The 18,846-nt window shown below is 36.9% G+C and overlaps 1 protein-coding gene across 1 annotated transcript in view; it reads right to left on the reverse strand.

Moving 5' to 3' along the window:
- Positions 1-18,846, reverse strand: part of TUBGCP3 (tubulin gamma complex associated protein 3) — a 51,379-nt gene that overhangs the window by 6,049 nt on the left and 26,484 nt on the right. The window contains exons 8-17 of the mRNA XM_054382847.1: positions 17,451-17,576; positions 13,952-14,020; positions 9,853-9,985; positions 8,558-8,724; positions 6,788-6,898; positions 6,289-6,397; positions 3,339-3,528; positions 1,916-2,051; positions 1,066-1,134; positions 116-251 (exon numbers count right to left, since the gene is read on the reverse strand). Of these exons, the coding sequence (XP_054238822.1) occupies positions 116-251; positions 1,066-1,134; positions 1,916-2,051; positions 3,339-3,528; positions 6,289-6,397; positions 6,788-6,898; positions 8,558-8,724; positions 9,853-9,985; positions 13,952-14,020; positions 17,451-17,576 (1,246 nt within the window). The remainder of the gene's footprint in view (positions 1-115; positions 252-1,065; positions 1,135-1,915; positions 2,052-3,338; positions 3,529-6,288; positions 6,398-6,787; positions 6,899-8,557; positions 8,725-9,852; positions 9,986-13,951; positions 14,021-17,450; positions 17,577-18,846) is intronic.

Below are 18,846 nucleotides of genomic sequence, written 5' to 3' on the forward strand. Positions count from 1 at the left end.
GAACAAGAGAATATAAAATTCATCTGTCCCAATAGACTTTTTTCCTTCCCTTTTAACGTAAGATATGGTTTTCTAAATCCAGCTTACACGTATGTCATTCATTTAGGCCTCTCACCTGGCATGCTTTTCAGAAGCTTTGCATTGCACATGTGCCCTTTCCATATATCAGTAAGGATATACTCCATTCGCTTTGCTCTCCAAAGGAAATTAAATACTCTTAGATAGTGACTCATGCACTCGCGTGTAAATACCTACAAAACAAAGTATCGGTACTAATTTAAGAGACACTCTGAGTGTTCTGAAGGACCAAGAACATCTCCAGAGTCCCTCTTATCCAACCCATGCAGTTTATTAGTAAATATTGTCCAAAAAAACCCCAAAACAAACCCAAAACCTAGAAACCCCAGAGTGGAAAGATCTTCCTTCAAGGGCTGAACTAAATTATCTAACATTCAAGTAGACACAAGGAATGGCAAGAAGTGTAACAGGTGAACTTGATAAAGCCTAAACATTTTGCTCTTTTCAAACTATATATGAAAATTCCTACTGCTAACCAGATTCATATTTTGATGACCTATTTGAAAGAAAAAAGTTTTTTATGAGTTCTTTATAGAGGCTAAATGCACTTTGATCAATAGTGTGGCTATTTTCTTGGTAGTTCCAATGAACACTAACTATCACACTTCGTTTAGACATTACCAAGTAGGTTCTCCTCAAATACATTCTTCAGCTCCTTACAAATTATCCCAAATGAGCAGCCACAGACTAGTAATAATGGAAAAGACGAGCACTCCATTTATTAAGTGCTTGCTAAAATCTCTGCTCGGAAAAAATTAATTCCTAATATTCAGTAATGATTGTCTGAAATGTAGATTTTCAGCACTCACAGTTAATTCATAACAACTGAGATTCCCGCTCAACTGTTTTGGCAGTGGGTGCATCCTAGATGCAAAAAAGTCATCTCTCTGATCTTACACTCCAGAATAAAAAGGGCTATTTCAACAACAACAACAAAAATTAGCAATTCAACTCAGGAACTGAGACATGTTCGTATTACGACATTACCGTTGCTATTGGTCCATCGACGTGATAGTCCAAGCTGAAGACATCCCATCCAGTGTCCCCAGGAGATACCTGCATTAAAAAGATATGCTACTTCCAGTGTATTATCGGAAGATACTAGCACTGGAAGGCCAATTCTTGCTTATTCTTCCATTCTTCACAGTCTATGAAAAAACAAGCATCTACATCAACACAAGACACAGAGGTTTCTGGTCAGAAACAAAATCAAAGTTTGACACAAGGGTGGGATTTACCTCACCCAAATGTTGATATTTATAAGGTCAGTATTTTTCTCTTGGAGCTAGTAAAGGACATGAACGAAAAGAAAAACTTGTTAGGCAGGAGTCAGTCGGAAGTATAGACTTAACTTGATGAACTGTAGCATCTGAAATAACTCCCACTTCTGGGACTAGAGCTTTTTTATTAATTCAAGTTTCTTAACAGAAGTCTCTTTCATACAATGCACTTTCATTGCTTTGCTCTTTGCAACTATTGGTGACAAAGAAACTACCCTGTAGATTCTTGTAAGAGCAACAGCAGTAGGAGCTGTTTGCAGAACTTGAAATCAGGGCCACTAGAATCAGTTACTGCTAGATCTCAAATATTCAACTTCATATTGTCAATGAAATGGCTGTAAACCCACAGCTTGAAATACAAATAGAAGAAAAGCAGGAAATGGGAAAAGAAGACATACTAAATGAGGCTCAAATAATTAAAAATTGACTTCAACAGAAAGAGGGGTGGGGTGTATCTACTATATACACATAGGAAAATTTTGTTTCATATAGATGTCTGCATGTACACACACATAAAAAGCTGTGTTTCAAGTCAGAGTTAGAATGATGTAACAGACCTCCAGAAGTCGAACATCCAATCGTTTGAGAATCTCAGGATTATCAAATTGGGCATTAGTTGCTCTCACTGCTGTTTCAAGGATTCCAGTTAGATTATGCTGATATAAGGTTGTAGCTGGTCGTGCAAGCTCTGGCCTGGTAGTTATGAAACAAACAGTCACGGCACATTATTGAGATATTCCGCAGCAGCGATTTGGTAGTAACTGCAGCACAAAATGAAACATGTTCTGACAGACTTTCAATACCTCTCATATTAATCTTTCAGCCTTAACCACGAAGCAAATCAATGAGCAAACTATTTGAGCAGAGTAGGCCTATTCATATGTAGCTATACACCTGAACATCAGTACAAGGAGTAACTTTATCCTCATTTAATGCCAGTAATTGGAAATTACCAGAATTGCTAGCATAACTATTCTGTAATTTGAGTTGCAGTCGTATCTAAAATGAGGTAGATTACATCATTACACATTAAAGCAATAATTTCATTTCAGTTTTGAGAGGCTTGCTGATAGCCATCTCATGGGCTTAGAAGTGCTGACAGAAGCACAAAAATCCATTCTCTCTGTGTAATTTACCCTTTCTAAAGAGCTGCAACCTGCAAGTAACAAGCACCTTGCAATACTGTTCCCTGCCATGATCAGTACTGGAAAGCCCCTCACTACCTCTGCCTCACACATAATACTGACTCCACAAACCAGCTTTATTCTACTTCATGCTAATTTTCACTTAAAAAAATCCCAAACCTACATGGTCACATACAAGTTGTCACCAGACAATGTTGATTTTGATTTATAAACAAGTTAAGGGTAGCTTAACTACAAAGCTTGCCTTCTAGACCAAAAGAAAGCTTTGTTAAAGACGTTTTAGATTCTATGATGAGCAGCAGCACATAAAAGCAGTGAGCTTGCAAATATAAGCAACTTGCAAGTTTAGAACTGTGGGAGCACCTGAATGCCTCTTGGCTGGTGAGGCATCACTTAAATTGTTATAAATGCATTGAGGGGTTTTAAACACAATATTTTGGACCAAACACTTTCAAAATACAGAAGCCAAATATTCACAATAATGCTAGCTAATGGTATCAACAGTAACAGAACTATTGTGCTTAAATTTGCTCAGAGGAGTGAAAGAAATGCTAACATCCTTGAGTCTGTCACAGGCTCAGAGTAAAGCTGTTTGGTATTGTGAAATGGCACTAAATATACTTTCTAGAACAATTAAAAACAAAAGTTTTAGGCTCAGGATTAAAGATATTAAACCCAAATTAGAATTTAGAAATTGTTTAAAATTAAAACTTTTGAGTAGTTAAGATACTCAGAGTTTGCTTCCAAAAGTGGTTTCTGTACAAAAACATCCTGTGTTGATCACACATCTGCAAGCATCAGAAATTCAACATAACTCCTCTTCCTGCTTTCTTACTTGAGTAAGTCCATTAAATGCCTGATGAAGTCTCCTTGACCAAGCAGTAAGTAGCGCCTCATGGCCTGCATGTGTTCCAGTAAATTGTACTTCTTATTGAGAACATCTAGGAGGTATTTGCTGGTCTCAAAATAAGCTGCATCGATTTTCTCTTGAAATGCACTTTCCAGATCTGTGAACAAATCAGCAGCTTAAGGAAAAAAAAAATTAAAATTAAATTAGTATTTTTACAAAATTGAGGCAAAGAAGTTTTGGAATTGAAACAAAAGCATAGAAATTGCTATTTATTCTGATCTGCATATTACACGTTGGCCACAGCCAAAGTAAAAGCAAGTATAATGCAGCCAATACTTAAACATTATTATTCTTAATCTACACCCAGGTTGTACTTTCCAGTCATAGTTCATAGTACTTCATCAAATTTACCCAGAAAGTAATGTTTTGGGGTTTTTTTTTTGTTTCTTTCTTTCTTTCTTGCTGAAATACTCCAATTCACCAAATCAAATAATTTCATAGAATGTTTTGAGTTGGAAGGGACTTTAGAGATCATCTGGTTCCAACCCTGCCTGCCATAGTCAGGGACACCTCCACTAGACCAGATTGCTCAAGGCCCCATCTAACCTAGCTTTGAACATTTTCAGGGTTGGAGCCTCCATATCTTCCTTGGGCAATCTGTTCCAGTGCCTCATTACCTTTGTAGTGAAGAATTTCTTCCCAATGTCTAATCTAAATCTAGCTTCTTCCCGTTGGAAGCCATTACCCCTCATCCTGTCACTACATGCCTTTGTAAAATGTCCCTGAAGGGACTTCCAGCTGCCCTATAGGACCCCCTTCAAATACTGGAAGGTTGCCATAAGGTCTACCCGGAGCCTTCTCCAGGTTGAACAACCCAAACTCTCTCAGCCTGTCTTCATAGGAGAGGTGCTCTTAGCCCTTTGGTCTACTGTGTGATCCTCCTCTGGACTTGATCTGACAGTTTCATTTTCTTCTTTTATTGGGGACTCCAGAGCTGGACACAATATTCCAGGTGAGGTCTCACAAGAGCAGAGTAGAGGGGGAGAACCACCTCCATTAACCTGCTGTCCATGCTGCTTTTGATGCATCAAGGATACAGTTGATTTTCTGGTCTGCCAGCTCACATTGCCAACTTCTTATCAACCAGCATCCCTAAGTCGTCCTCCTCAGGACTGTTCTCTATCTGTTTGAAGGAGATCTAAAAGCTCAGAGTTTGGGAAAAGTTTTGTTGGGGGGGAATCTAAATCAGAAGTCACTTCTGAGAGTGTGGGAAAAGAAATCAAAGAATAAGTCACAACATTCAATAGAAAAGCATTCCCACATACAAGTCAGCATAAGGGAGAAGGAAGTATGCCTGCATTATCTGGGCGAACAGTCAGCAACCTGTTTTCTTCTCCACTGTTAACGGAGGGGGAAGAAAGGATATTGTCATTTAGTAGGAAGCATATTTTACTTTTTTCTACAACTACAAACTAATTAAGGGACTTCAGTGAGGCTGATACAAGATAGCAACAAGGGTGGCCTCTTCAGGCAACATGGAGCAACATGGACTGACAACTATCCTAAGAGTCTGACCTTTCTCATTTGAAAAGGGTATACTCCCACAATTTTGAATTACACAGCTGTGGCTGTAAAGGTAAAAAATTAAGATCGAGGTACCAAATCAGTGTAAGACAGTGCATTGCTTGGCTCCAGGATTAGTGTCAGTCTACTGCAGACAAGAAAAATTAACCCCAAATTTCATGTTGTTCTGATGAGATGCAGCCTCAATTAATAAAATTGAAAATTTCGAATTGAAAAAGTAAACAGTGGGTCTAATAAAAAAGACTCTCTTTAATGAGGGAAACCTCACAAAGTCTGATTCTGTGACATTCCCTGAAGTTTCCAAACTCCTCATTAAGACAAGAACTTGACAAGGAAACGAATGTTTGGAGAACTCTTTTCCTGACAAAAGCTGGATATATTAGTAGGACATCATTATACTTCCAGAAACTATGTACAAAATCATATCAGATAAATTAACTCCATGATCTGCATCTTAACAATTAGACTCTCTTCAGTGTAATAAATGATTTCTAAAAAGCATTTACCGTAGCAAGGCATCACCTTCACCAGAAGAAAGTAAATTGTTCTTTCTTCCAGATGTAGCAGCATCTCTTTGCTATGGATGTTATTATTTACTATCTTTCACCATGGCAATGCTACTTTCAACACAAAGAATATGCCCAAGAATAACTGCAGATGGTGTGTAAGCTCTCATTCATTAAAACTGAAATCTCTTCTAAATAGAAAGAACCTGAAGGTATTCTGACAGTTACATTTTGGGTTAACATTCAACAGTTGGCAACTCCAATTTTAAGTCATCTTCCAAAATAATTATACAAATTTTCCACACACTCAGTTTTCTTTGTACATATTGTAGCAATAAAAAGCATTTACAGAAAGGCTTCTGTCCTGCATGTTTTTATTGCTCCTTCTCTTACTTACAAGTATTTGGTTTTGGTTTTGGTTTTTTTTTTAATCATAGAATTAATTCAGTATTATTATGGAATCATATGATAAAGTGTATTTGATGAGAAGCTGCAAATACTAAATTCTTACTGCAGCACTCAAGAATATCCCTGCCCCAACTCCAGCCCTCTCAACAGAGGTCAGTTGAAGGCAGACTGGTTTCTGAATGGTTTAATTCATAAATCCAGTATATTCACAATCATCCAGCAAACCTATCAAGTCAAGAAAATAAAATTATGCATATGCATCTTCAAACACCTTCTGTAAGATGCAAGAATCCATTGAACTACCTTTATTTTAGGGCAGAGGGGACTTTCATATTCCTTTCCATCCCATTATCCAACACATCAATTTGTAGTCTAAACCACATTATTACACAAAACTCAGTTCAAAGGCAAGAAGCTGACTAACACTGATACTCTACCATCTTTTGAAGACTCTGATGATTTTGCGACAGCAATCACCTTTGTGGATGGAGTTTGATCATGGCAAACTTGATGCAAGAAGTTTATGGATTTTCCTATGAGAAGGACCTGAACAAAAAAGGATTTTTTCTTTTTTTAATAGGGATTTGCATAAAAGAAAATACCAAACAAAAAAGGCAGTCACAACCACCAATACAACATATTGTGTCGTCTTTCTGAGCTTTTAGCTTCACAATGCCAACCACAGCAACCCAGAACTTCAATGCTATCACAAAAAGGATTTCAAAACAATCTTTTCCATCCTTGAGATCTCCTTAAACACAGTATATCAGTTAGAGAATGGAAATGATCAACAGTCTTATAGTTTTCCTCAGCAAACAATTCTAAAATTCTTAAGACAACTATTTATTGTTAAATTTTGTCTCTGTGTTCTTACTAGAAATCTAAACAGCAGCATGGGGCAAATAAAGCACCAAAGATCAACTTTTGACTTCCTACCTTTTTTGATTGCTCCATTGTAATAAAAGAAGGGATCATTGATTTCCTCAAAGTATATTTGTCATGCCACAATCGATCGGTTTTAACTGTAGGATCTGAAGCTACAAAAAACTGTAGATTGAGATAAACATTAAAAAGAAAACATGAATGCAAACTCTCTCCCCTAGTATTCAGAAAAATGTACGAATATTCTGAGTTGTTCTTTCAACTTAAAAAGAAAAAAAAAATCATAGCTAACATGCAGAATTGTCCTAGCAATTGATATGTAAACTTTGAAGAAAAAAAGTTACAGAGCAGTCCACATAATTTAATCTCCTCTGGACATTATGAAACCTTACCTACCTCAGGGTGAAGTCTACCAACTGTAAAACATCCACTATGAAACACAGAAGCATACAGCATTTCCCAGCAATTATTTATACAGTTAGGGTAGGAGATAGAGTTCAGAATATAATTTGCTTTTATTTTACTGGTTCTACTTTATTCATGCTCCTTTGGAATTCCTCCTATTTTAACAGATACATAATTATAAGGAAAAAAACAACAAAAAAACCAACCAACAAACCCTCCAGGAAATCATGCAATTGAACTGGTGATTAAACTCTAAGGTCTCTCAACTCCACATAGAGAAATTTCATTTGTAAGGAATTAAAAGTACACTAAATTTTGTTAAAATGATTTGTGGATGGATTCTGTGCTCTGTCCTTATCCTCTCAGACAAGATAGCCATTTTTTGGTTAAGAGCTTTTTTCACTGCCTATCCAAATACCATTTGCAATTACATTTGTTTGAAAATCATGTCTATGGTATGAAAATTTTAACTTTCAGTATATCACATCCAACAGTGAATTTCATTATTAAGAACAGGCAGTGCACATACAATTTTTTTTAAAGGGATGAAAGAGAATGGATTAAATAAAACCCCAAACCCACAACATTTCACATATCTGAGGAGTAGCTGAGGAAAAAAGTGAAGTCTGTTTTACGCTTCTAGTCATATAGACTCACAGACATTCCACACAAATCTACCAATGCTGACCTTAAAGATCAGCTGTGGGTAATACCTGCACTCATTTTAATTTTGACCCAGACAGACAGCATCATAAATCAGACGGTATATTTCAGTCTCAAAGTTACTCAGATGTGTCTCTTCGGCTTCTTGGAACCAAAAAGAATAAAATAAAAATGCCACTTGAATAAGACTGTACTGATTGGAGACACAAAAAAGATTTGGGAGAGCTTAAAAAGGCACTAAAATATCTCTAAGAAAAAGGACAGTTACAGAAGTCAGCACAAATAACTCTGTAGAGTTTCTAGAGGAACTGTGGAACCATACATCTCTTGTACACAGACAAACCAAAGGCATTTATGAAATTGATGATAACAATATGTAACCAGAGTATAATAATCTGAACGTTATTTGAAATACAAGGCTTGCATTCTAAACAGTTACAAAGAACTCTTCATAAGCAAGACAAGATCGAGAGATGACTTCCATCTCTCTTCACAACCAACCAGCTATTGTTATCCACCATTCTGCCTCTACTTAACAGACCCAGGATATGAGTCACTGAAGACAACATACTGCAACATTGCGATCTCCACACATCACATTCAGTCCACTTGTTGTTACTTTATATATTACTTACTCATATGTTGTACATTTCCATCACAATCTGCTTCTCAAATTCTCCTCTGAGTTTCCCACAGATTATACTCCCACAAACCAGAAGAACAGAGACAAAATATTTATTCTATCACACAGATTACCTCATGGTATGTGTCCTCCAGCTCTCCATCATAAATCCAGCGATACAGGAAATTCAGTACAGGATGGGACACGAGGCCAAGAATGTGTTGAACCAGCGATCTCATGTAGGGATCTCCTGTTTTAGTGTAGGCATGAACTGCTGAGGCTAGCTCACCACCTTTTCTCCCTGCCAGATTCCCATAGGGAAGAGGAACAGAAATGTATGAAGGAAAAAAACATACACACATTTAAATTCAGCAGGCATTAATTTTAGCTAGTCATGTGTCTCTCTGAGCTTGCTGAACAGCAACTCTAAAATGCAGCAAAGGTACACATTCTAATGTTAACAGGGTTAACAAAACTTCATCTTTCCTGCCTCTTGGTTATAGTTTCCCCCATTGCTCCTTTAAGTGTTACCTCCTGTGTTCTTGCAATTGAAGAGGTTGCATAAACCAACCAATGGACAAAAAAAAAAAAAAAAAAATCACAAAAAAAACCAACCTAACCAACCAACAGAACAAAAAAAAAAAAAATCCACCCAGAACTAGTAATTGGTTTGCTTTTATGTTGCAGCACAGGCTGTAGCATTCAAAATTTTAAAGAATGTCTTAAAAGCAAAGCACACTTTTTTCCCAAATCATTACCAATTTCAATAGTCAAGGTAAAACAGATGTTATAAGCTTTTTTGAAGATGCTCCTCCCAGAGGAGCACAAACCCATTTATTTTCAAAGACAGCAAAGCTGAAGTACCCTCAGGGAGAGGCATAGCCTAAGTTACTGGCCAACATTTTGGTTTAAATCAACACCCCTTCTGGGCGTTTTCTTGTGGATTGCCAAGACAGCCATGTGCTATTTGCAGATTTGTAAAGTTTTGCAGTTTCACATGAATTTGCAGATCAGTAACAAATGACTCCTATATGCTATCATATAGAGAGGAATAGTATAATACTTTACATATTAAAGAGACTAAGCCAACCATTCCACAATGTATTAGTGGGGTTTTTAACAGTATAACATTCTCTGAAAAATGATTAAAACTGGATAATTGAAAACAACATGAAAAGTGTATGCTTAAAAAAGGAAGAATTTCATAAGCAGATTCTAGCTTTTTAAAAAGCAAAAAAGTCTAAGTGTATCAAAGGACCACTACAATTCATCATATTCACTTAAATCAAGAGACAGAATCCTCTGGATTAGCTACTTAATTTTCTAAAAAAAAAAAGTAACACTAACATTATTGAATCCACTTTGAGCATGCAGAACCACTCAAAATTATTTAACTTCCCCAGAAATATTAAATTAACGTTAAACAGACCTTGACAGTGATCAACAAGTGCTGCAAGGGTCTTTAGCCTTATTTTAGGATCGTATGTCCAGACGAGAAGACGGCGAAGTGTTAAACTGCTCTCAAGTCCCAGATTCACGCCCTGATCATCTTCCAATTGCAACTGACCAAATCACAAACATAAAGATGTTCATAGTTTTTGTTCTGAAGTTCTTACTAATACACTCGAAATACCCAGCATTATATTTTCTCTCATGAAGTCACTAGACCAAAACCTGAGAGCCACACAAGCAGAAATAGACAATCAAGCTCAGGTTGAAGGACAGACATAAGCAGAAGCGTAACATGGCAGACACAGCACAAAAGCCAAGGTGACAGTCACAGAAGGAGAGAAGAACAAAGTAGAACAGAGCAGAGATCCTGAAAGACAGTAAATACTAGCCAAAGAGACGGTCAGAATGGAGTAAAGGAAAATATCTAGAGGAAAGGAAGGTTGTAAGAGGCAAAATTTTTATTACTGCACAGTCAACCTATTTTATTTCAACATGGGAAAGACTCTGTCTTCCTTCAGAAGCCATCATAAGTTATCTATAGAGTGAGATTAAGGAGTTGCTACCATTGGGAAAAAAAATAAAAAACATTAAAAGCTGTGATAATAAAAATCTGTTATACAGAAAATGAAAGCTGAATATTTGCACCTGAGATACAAATGCCTATCTCGCACAAGTACAGATGCGGTAAGCTGAACAAGAACACAACCTAAGAATACAAAAGCACCTTCCTAGAGCAGCCCAAGGAGATAAATTCTTAGAAAAGATGCTCTGATTCCCATATGTGACAACAAATCCCACTCTGTGCTTCCACATGTAGCAGTTTGTTTTACTAAAACAATGTATCAGTTAAATTGAAAACTCTCGCCATCCACGGTAAGCTCAGCCTTGAAGTCAGCTACATTCGTTAGCTTCAAGATGCTCCTGGGTTCATGTTTGTTTTGGTTAGAAATTGGTAATGATGATAGATGTATGAGCAAGAACCATCCTTTGTCTTTAGGGAAGAAATTATGAACTTAGAACCTCTTCGTGCAAGTTGATTTTCAAAAAGGCTCACAGTGTGAAAATAGTCTGCAAGGAAAAGACTTGAAAAGCTTGTGGAATATTTACACAGTACACTCAGGATCACTCTGAGGCAGAAACTTGTTTGGGGAATGCTCTGAAGACCTAATATAAAGTTATAGAAAGACAGTAGAGATTCTTACTGCGTACTACTGTGCCTGAACTGCTAACTGGATCTGCAGCTAACTACTCCTAAACTGACAGCCTGCATGATCTGATCTAACCTGACCTAGTTGGGGATGCCCCTGCTTCACTGCAGAAAGGTTGGACTAGATGATCTCTAGAGGTCCCTTCCAACCCAGCACATTTTATGATCTCCCAGTTACAAGAATTCAGAATGCACTCAATTCCAAGACATAATTTTCTACGTTTTCAAGTAAGTGAAATGTACAGTTTTGTAAAGAAAATGTATTTCAAAAAAAGCAGATTTTTTTTTCCTCCCATCACTTTTAAAAATAAAATGAACAAGTCCCCAAGCTCACCTCTGGGGTAATCTGGCACAAGTCCTGAGAATGCTGACTTCCCCAAAGATCTCTGCTCCATCAGTTATGAACATGAGAAATGCCATCCTGACAGAACCCTGCTCTAGTAGCGCTGTACAGAGCATGCAAAGTTGACTCTCCCTCTGCAGTCTGTGGCTCATTTTCAGAATTCAGGATGTCAGTGGATGGGTCCTTGCTCAGCCCCTCTAATAGCATTTACAGATCTGCCTTCCACAAATTTGTATAATCCCATTTTTGAGCTTTTTGCCATGATATCCTACGGAAATGAATTTTTAAAGTTGGCTACCCTTCTCTGCTTCATACCACTCTGCCTCACCTTCTCCAGATCATCAACTACAACCAGTGCCAGAACCTAATGATCCTCCTTCCAGTCTGCAGTGTGACCTCGTGCTTCCCAACCTCTAAATCACAAGAAAATCTCTCCTTCACTCCTTTCTTTCACAACGTTTGGGGAGGAATTGTGCCAGCAGCTTCTTGAAAAATGTAAACATAATATGCTTCTGGGATCCCTTTCAGTCAGGTGCAGAGGAACATCCCAAGAGACTCCAATCTGTTAGTACAGCAAACCTTTACATTACAGGCAACATACTGACTGTTCCCTATCAGAATGCATTTAATCGATGGGCTCAGTACACTCATGAACCATTGGGGATGAATCTGGCAAGGAACATTAAGAGCAGCAAGAAAAATGTGGGTCCAACTACTGGCTACAGGAAAAATGGAAAAGGCTGAAGTACTTAATGATTTCTGCCTTGTTGGTTTTGTTATGATTTGCTGTTGGGAATACCAGACCTCACCTGAAATCATGTCTGTAACAAGAAAGACTTACTCCGAGTGGAGAAAGATTAAGTTAGGAACAAACTAGATATTCTAAAGTCTATGAGACCTGATGGGATGCACTCAACAGTGCTGAGGGATCTGGTGCCACTTTAAGGTTTGATTATGTTTGCAGTACCATGACAATCAGAGGATGTTCCTGACAACCAGGAAAAGCAAGTATCACTCCTTCAGGAAGGAGTATCTGAAGAACTACATATCATGGAGACTCAACTCACTCCCTGGGATGGTGACAGAGCAACAAATTCTAGAAACCATTTCTGAACATAAGGAGGACAAAAAGCTTTTCTTGGGAAGAAGAGCTCAGGGAATAGAAGAGGAAGGGGGGACATTTTTGGTGATGAAGTCTATCTTCCCAAGCAAGTGTTAAGTGTGCTGAGGTTCTGCTGCCAGGAAGTTTCTGGCCATAGGAAGTAGTGAATGAATTCCTTAATTTGCTTTGCTTGCACACACAGCTTTTGCTTTCCCTATTAAACTGTCACTGACTTGATTGACTTCTCTTTTTGCCTTCCTTCTATTTTCTTTCCACTCCTTCAGACAGGGGTGAACAAGAGGCTGGGTGGGTGTTTGGCCACTTGCCAGGGTCAACCCACCACAAAAGCAAATGCAGATTGAAAGTAAGTGATGTCAGAACTTTCCTTCCTTTCTTTCTCCCCTTGCATGCTTCCCCTCCCACCAGACTCATCTCTTTTTGAAAGGTTTAGTGGAATAGTCAAAGGTAGAAAAAGCTCAATTTCAAAGAAATCATAAATGTTTTCATGGTTGAGAAGTCTTAAAAGTTAGAATAAATCAAAGCCCCAGCAAACCAAGAGAGCAAATATATTTTGAACAGAGCAGGAAATAATTCTAACTGAATAGTAAGCCAGAAAAAAACAGGCAAAAAGTACACATGACAAGCATTCCAAAAGTTAAGAATGATAAAGAACCACAAGTGAGTCAAAGGAATATGCTTTGAAAACATTTACAGAAATCTGAAACTTAAACTACAGATATTTTTTTTCCAGTTGGAATTTTAAACAGCATTTTAATTTAACTTTAGGTCAACTGCCAAAACAAACTCCATTACAAATAATGAGCTGCTTGAAAGTCCCATTTGGAGAAAACCAAAAATACCCCAAAAAAATAAGCAGAAAAAAATGATCTAATTTTTATTTTCTTGGTGCATGTATCTAAAGAGATTTGTGGACAGACTGTGAGATTATCAGTACTGAGTTTGTCTATACATGACAGAAACGTAACAACACTGAAACATCTTTCTCAATACAACAGAAGGAACAAAACGTACAGACTCCCCCAGACAGAACAAAACCTGGGAACTGTTGTTACTAGCTGCTGAACCATGCAATGCTTGAAGTACAGAAAGATATTTTTTTCTTCCTTCAAAGATGTGTCATGCTGTTTGGGATTTGGATGATCAAGGCATCATGCAAGATGAAACTGACAAAGATGCAGAGGCTTGGAATACATGTTATATTCCTTATGTAATGCATCAAACAGTGAATTTCTATGAGAAAAATATTGTTACACGCATCCAAGAGTAAGAAATGTACAAATTACAGAGAACTGTCGATAGAAACTGTGGTACATCCTTTTCTTTCTAACAGGATACCTAGGTATAACATTTAAGAGATAATGTAAAGCAAAATAAGAAAGTTAAATAAGAACCACTTAACTTACCTGAGAATGTAACACAGACAGAAGTCGGTAGTATTCTTTAAGTTCCTGATGTAAGGCTGCACAAAAACTCTAAGAGCAAAAGTGAAAAAAAAAAAATCAGGAAAAATCTCTGTTCAACCTAGAATAACTCTTACCCTATCACCACTCTGTGTAGTTAGTAACTATTTCCTAGAAGGAACCAAGCAACAAGTTTCAGCACAAAAGGCAACTCTTAGAAAACTGGCCAACATTTAAGTGCTTCCCTAAGAGACGCACAGAACTTTTCCAAGAATATATACACATTGTCAAGTGACTTTCTGTTTTGTGCTGTCTTAACTCTATCACCATGGATTAAACTATGACAAGCCTAACTTTCCATAAAGACATTAACAATGACTGTTGGGATGTGCAAATCATAAAACGACCCAAAAGAAATTTTCTTTAATAAATTATATAAAAGACAACATGCAGTAAATTAATAGGGTTTCAATTTCACGAAAACCTCTAATAACAGAGCACAGAAGTCAGGCAATCATCATTATATTTACAGTCCCATAGACTACAGAACCCTAACAAGAAAACACAATGAAAGAATACTTCCAAGTAGGTGCTATTGGATCAAGTACTTTAAATGTTTGCCTTTTAGCAGTTGACAGCCATACATGATTCTTCACTTGACACAGAGGAAATGAGTAATGCTAAATATATCCTAAAAAATCTGCAAATTGTGCAGATGTTACCAGGCAGGCCTGAACTGAAGTAAAGATTCTACTGTGTAAAGCAACTCTAAGCACACCTGCTCTGGGAGGTTTAAAAATAAATGTATAAATGCAGATTTTAAAAACAATTCCTGAAAGAATATTTGTTTAGTAATGGAGCTTTCCACAGTTTGGGGTACTGGAGTTTTGCAATTTTCTTAACCCAACATACAGACTGAAAAACATCCTGCAACATATTTTCTAAACCAAATTTACTATATGGCTCATTAATTTGGGACAGAATTAAGTATTTTGGACTTCAAATATTTTGGGGTTCTAAACACTGTTTGTTTTGAAGAGTATTTCCATACACACATACAAGTTCTTCAGAGCTGATTTCTTAAGCAGGTCTCAGCTAAGGATCTTGATTTTTTTTTTAATGGACTTTTTAAAATGGGGATTCCCCAGGACATTCCCCTCAATTCCTTTTATGACAGTCAAAATAATTTGGAAAAAATAAGGAAAATCCCACAAAAAGAACCCAGGAGCTTAAAGTAAAAAATTTATCCACTAGAAGGAAGGAATCATTTCTACACTACAAGGAAGGAATCATTACTACACACACAAGGAGAAAATAAATCTTTCCTGTTAAGAGGCCTACCTGCTAAGAGGCTAAGAAGACCAGAGGGAAAAAAATAAAAACAAACAACATTAATCTTGCCATTTTATCTTTTATCAAGAAAGAGGGTTCCTTTTTTCAATTCTGCATTATAAATTAGAAAGAAATTTGAAATTAATTTTATTCCAGAGGAAAGTGAAGGGCAAAATGAAACCCCTTTACATGCAACTTCCCTTTTAATTTCTTCTCACTTGCTTCTTCAGTATATTTTTGAACCTACTAAAGTAGCACTTGCCAAGATAGAGGGCAGAGTAGAGCCTCCAAGAAAACATTCAAAGGCACTATACAGCTACTCAAAAAGTGAGAATAGTCACTAATAGCAGACAAAAGGATTTAGAAACTAACTGGACATCAACCTTTCACAGGAGCTTTAGATGTTAAAATTCACAGCCCTTGCCAATTCCTGCTTCATGAACTACAGATTTTTTGTTTCCCAAACTGTTACAGAAAACTGGACATTATCCTGGAATTATTATTTGGTTGGCAGCAGAAGAGAATTCGGGAAAGAAACAAAATGCTGTTCAAGAGAAAAAAACCTAAATGGCCACTATCTCAACTAGCTCTAAATGGACAAAATGTCAAAATGCAACTTCTATTTCATTGCTGATTATTCTTTTTGCTTTCTAAGTAATGCTTAGATACTAAGCAGCAAAGGTAGAAAAAAGCAATGTTAAAGTATACTACATTCTTGTATCTGACATTTTGCATGGCAAACCCAGTCACCAGAATCATAATAAAAGAGGTAAAAATATCTTATCCTACATGTGCTTTAAAAAGGGTTTTACACAAGCATTCTTTGAAAACATTAAGCAAAAGATGCTTTATAATGCACAATAGATTCTTGTGCTAAATTCTAAATGCACAGTGTACCGCACCTGAAATTGTCAGCTATAAAAGCCTTGAAGAGCAGTAGTATATACTCTTTTTGCTCAGATACTGCCAGCAGGAGTAGAATATGTTTTTATTTCTACATTTATGTCCTAGAAATACATTTAAGTGTGCCTCAAGGAAAATTAACAGCATTAGAGCTATGCAGATTCAGCTAGTTAACTACACAGCATTCTGCAAATGATTTGAAACCTGTATGTGGTAGCTAAGACAGTGCACATTTAAATTCACTGAAGAACTAAAGTTCTCCCCTTGCTGGAAACTTGAAGATTCAAGCCAGAAACAGTAAAAATAAGTATAAGAAGGAAGCTACTAGATAAGGTGTAAGAAAGTTCACCCAGATATAAGGGGGAGAATCTGAAGAGAATTCATATACAGTAGCACTACCATATAAAACATGGAAATTAGCATTGAATCACTAGAAGAATAATTATGTAACTAGAAGGGTTACTTAGAATAAGAGACAGAAGAGAACAGAATAAAACATTAGAAAAGTAGGAAGCACTACAGTGTCTCTACTGACCTCTTAAGAAAAATTACATTGAAGGGAGAAGCACTTCAATTTCTTGGCAGATTAGGTAGGATGTTATGGCTAGAGGCAAGGATAACATTTCTGTCGACTCAGAAGGGATAATATCCAGTTTTACAGAGGGAGCAAGTGAGAAGAAACGGGAATGCTTTAGCAGTAAATGTGCTTTTGGGTATTACAGCAGCTGGGAAGTTACTGTAGACTACAAATCATGATGATGAAACCTATAAAAACAAAAATTAATATTCTTTTGATGCCGTATTCAAAAGAAAGGGCAGAAGATAATGAGCTATTTGCATATTATCTTTGGTAGTGTAGTATTAACACATGAACATCAACATTTGCTGACGAGTGTCTTCTGCATAGCTCATTAACACACAAACTGGGGATTAATTAGCTCAGGGATGCCACAGTAGCATTTAAGCAACGTTTTTGTTTATAAACCTGCATGAGTACCTGGAAAAAAATATTTTTTTTAAAAAGAGAAAAGGAATCTATGCATGAGACATTCCAGCTACAAACAACAGGACAACTTCTTACGATCAGCAAGAGCAAATGTCTTTCCCTTGTCTCCAAATTACAACCCACACCAAAAGTGGCAGTCTATAAAAGGAGTAATTCACAGGATGAATGATCCAAGCTCCAAAGGACTGCGTTTACTCAGTGGTTTCTAAGGGAAAACAAGACCAAGATATGGTAGCAAAATCAGTTCTTCAGTTGACCTACCTGTCCCACAAGGCCAAATGCACGATCCAAACTCCTCTGGTCTGTGTACTTTCTTATTTTATTATGTAGCCATCCCAACTCTGCAAGTCTGCTTGTAGTATCCCTGAGAGATTTGGACAAGCTCACCTACAAATTTAGCAGAAACAGTAACTTGCAATTAAGTCAAATCTACCATGCCAATACTTGTTTCTTCACAAAAGCTCCTCCACATCATGAAACAAATCTGTTCAGAAAACAATTATTTTACATTCCACAGCAGAGATCATGCTAAAAGAAAAAAAAAAAAAAAAAAGAAGAAAACCATGTAATTAGCACAAGTGGTGAAAAGGCAGCAGAAATGAATTACAGCCAACTTTGTGACCTTCACTTTTGGAAATCTTAAATCAGCAGTATTCATACACTGCTTGTACATTAGGCAATTTTGGCAGTAACAAAAAGATTTTCAGAAAAGAGGAAGAATTCTGAAGTCTTATGATGTATAATCACATCATCTTATCCTGATAATCAACAGGACTAAAAATATTAGAGCTCTAGAAGAGGAATCAATGACTGATACTAATAAAGAAACCTAAAGAAAGTAGTTATTACTATATGTCAAACAAACCTTTAATAAAAGGCAAACAACCCTATGTCAGACAAGATACAAAGAACCTAAAATTAGAGAATCCAAATTCCAAGTTGAAGTTTAATCCAGCAGTAACAGCTTTTATAAACTATTTAACCATGTGCCACTTGGGGCTGCTACTCTGCTTCTACTTAACTCACTTCACTCTGCAAGACTGCCACAGTCCCAACATCCTATTTAACTCCTATTACTATTTTAATCTGAATCATCACACTTCTTCCTTTAAATTACCAACATGTAGGACACTCCTTCCTCTTGTTCCTGCTTGAGATTTGCTTCTACCACATTTTGTCACACTACCCAAAACCACTATCAAGTTTTTAAAATTAAAAAAAAAAAACAAACCCCAAACCACAAAACAAGAAACCAAATAATCTTATTGACTAATACACTAGGCTAAGAGGCAGATACCGACTTTAAACCATAGTGACTGAGCCTATCTCACCTCTGTAAACAATTTTAACTTGGAGAGATAGATGGAACAATCCAAACTAAGGAAGTGCACTAAGAAACTAAACGGACTGACAAAGAACTGGAAATTCAGCTCATTCATTAAGCCTTTTAGTTAGCAGTACAGGCATTTGCTAAGGAAAAAAAAAAAAATCAACTACAGAGTGTTAACCACAGCAATGTGGGCTTGAACCTGGTAGCAGCATTTAGTTTTAAGACCAGAATTCTGTCCATGACCCTCTTGTTCAGCTATAGAGTCATAGCTTTAACTTCTTGAATAACTTCTGTAGGATAAATTCTAGGCCAAACAAGCATAACTGA

The sequence above is a fragment of the Indicator indicator genome, chromosome 1, assembly GCF_027791375.1.
Source record: "Indicator indicator isolate 239-I01 chromosome 1, UM_Iind_1.1, whole genome shotgun sequence".
Lineage (NCBI taxonomy): Eukaryota > Metazoa > Chordata > Aves > Piciformes > Indicatoridae > Indicator > Indicator indicator.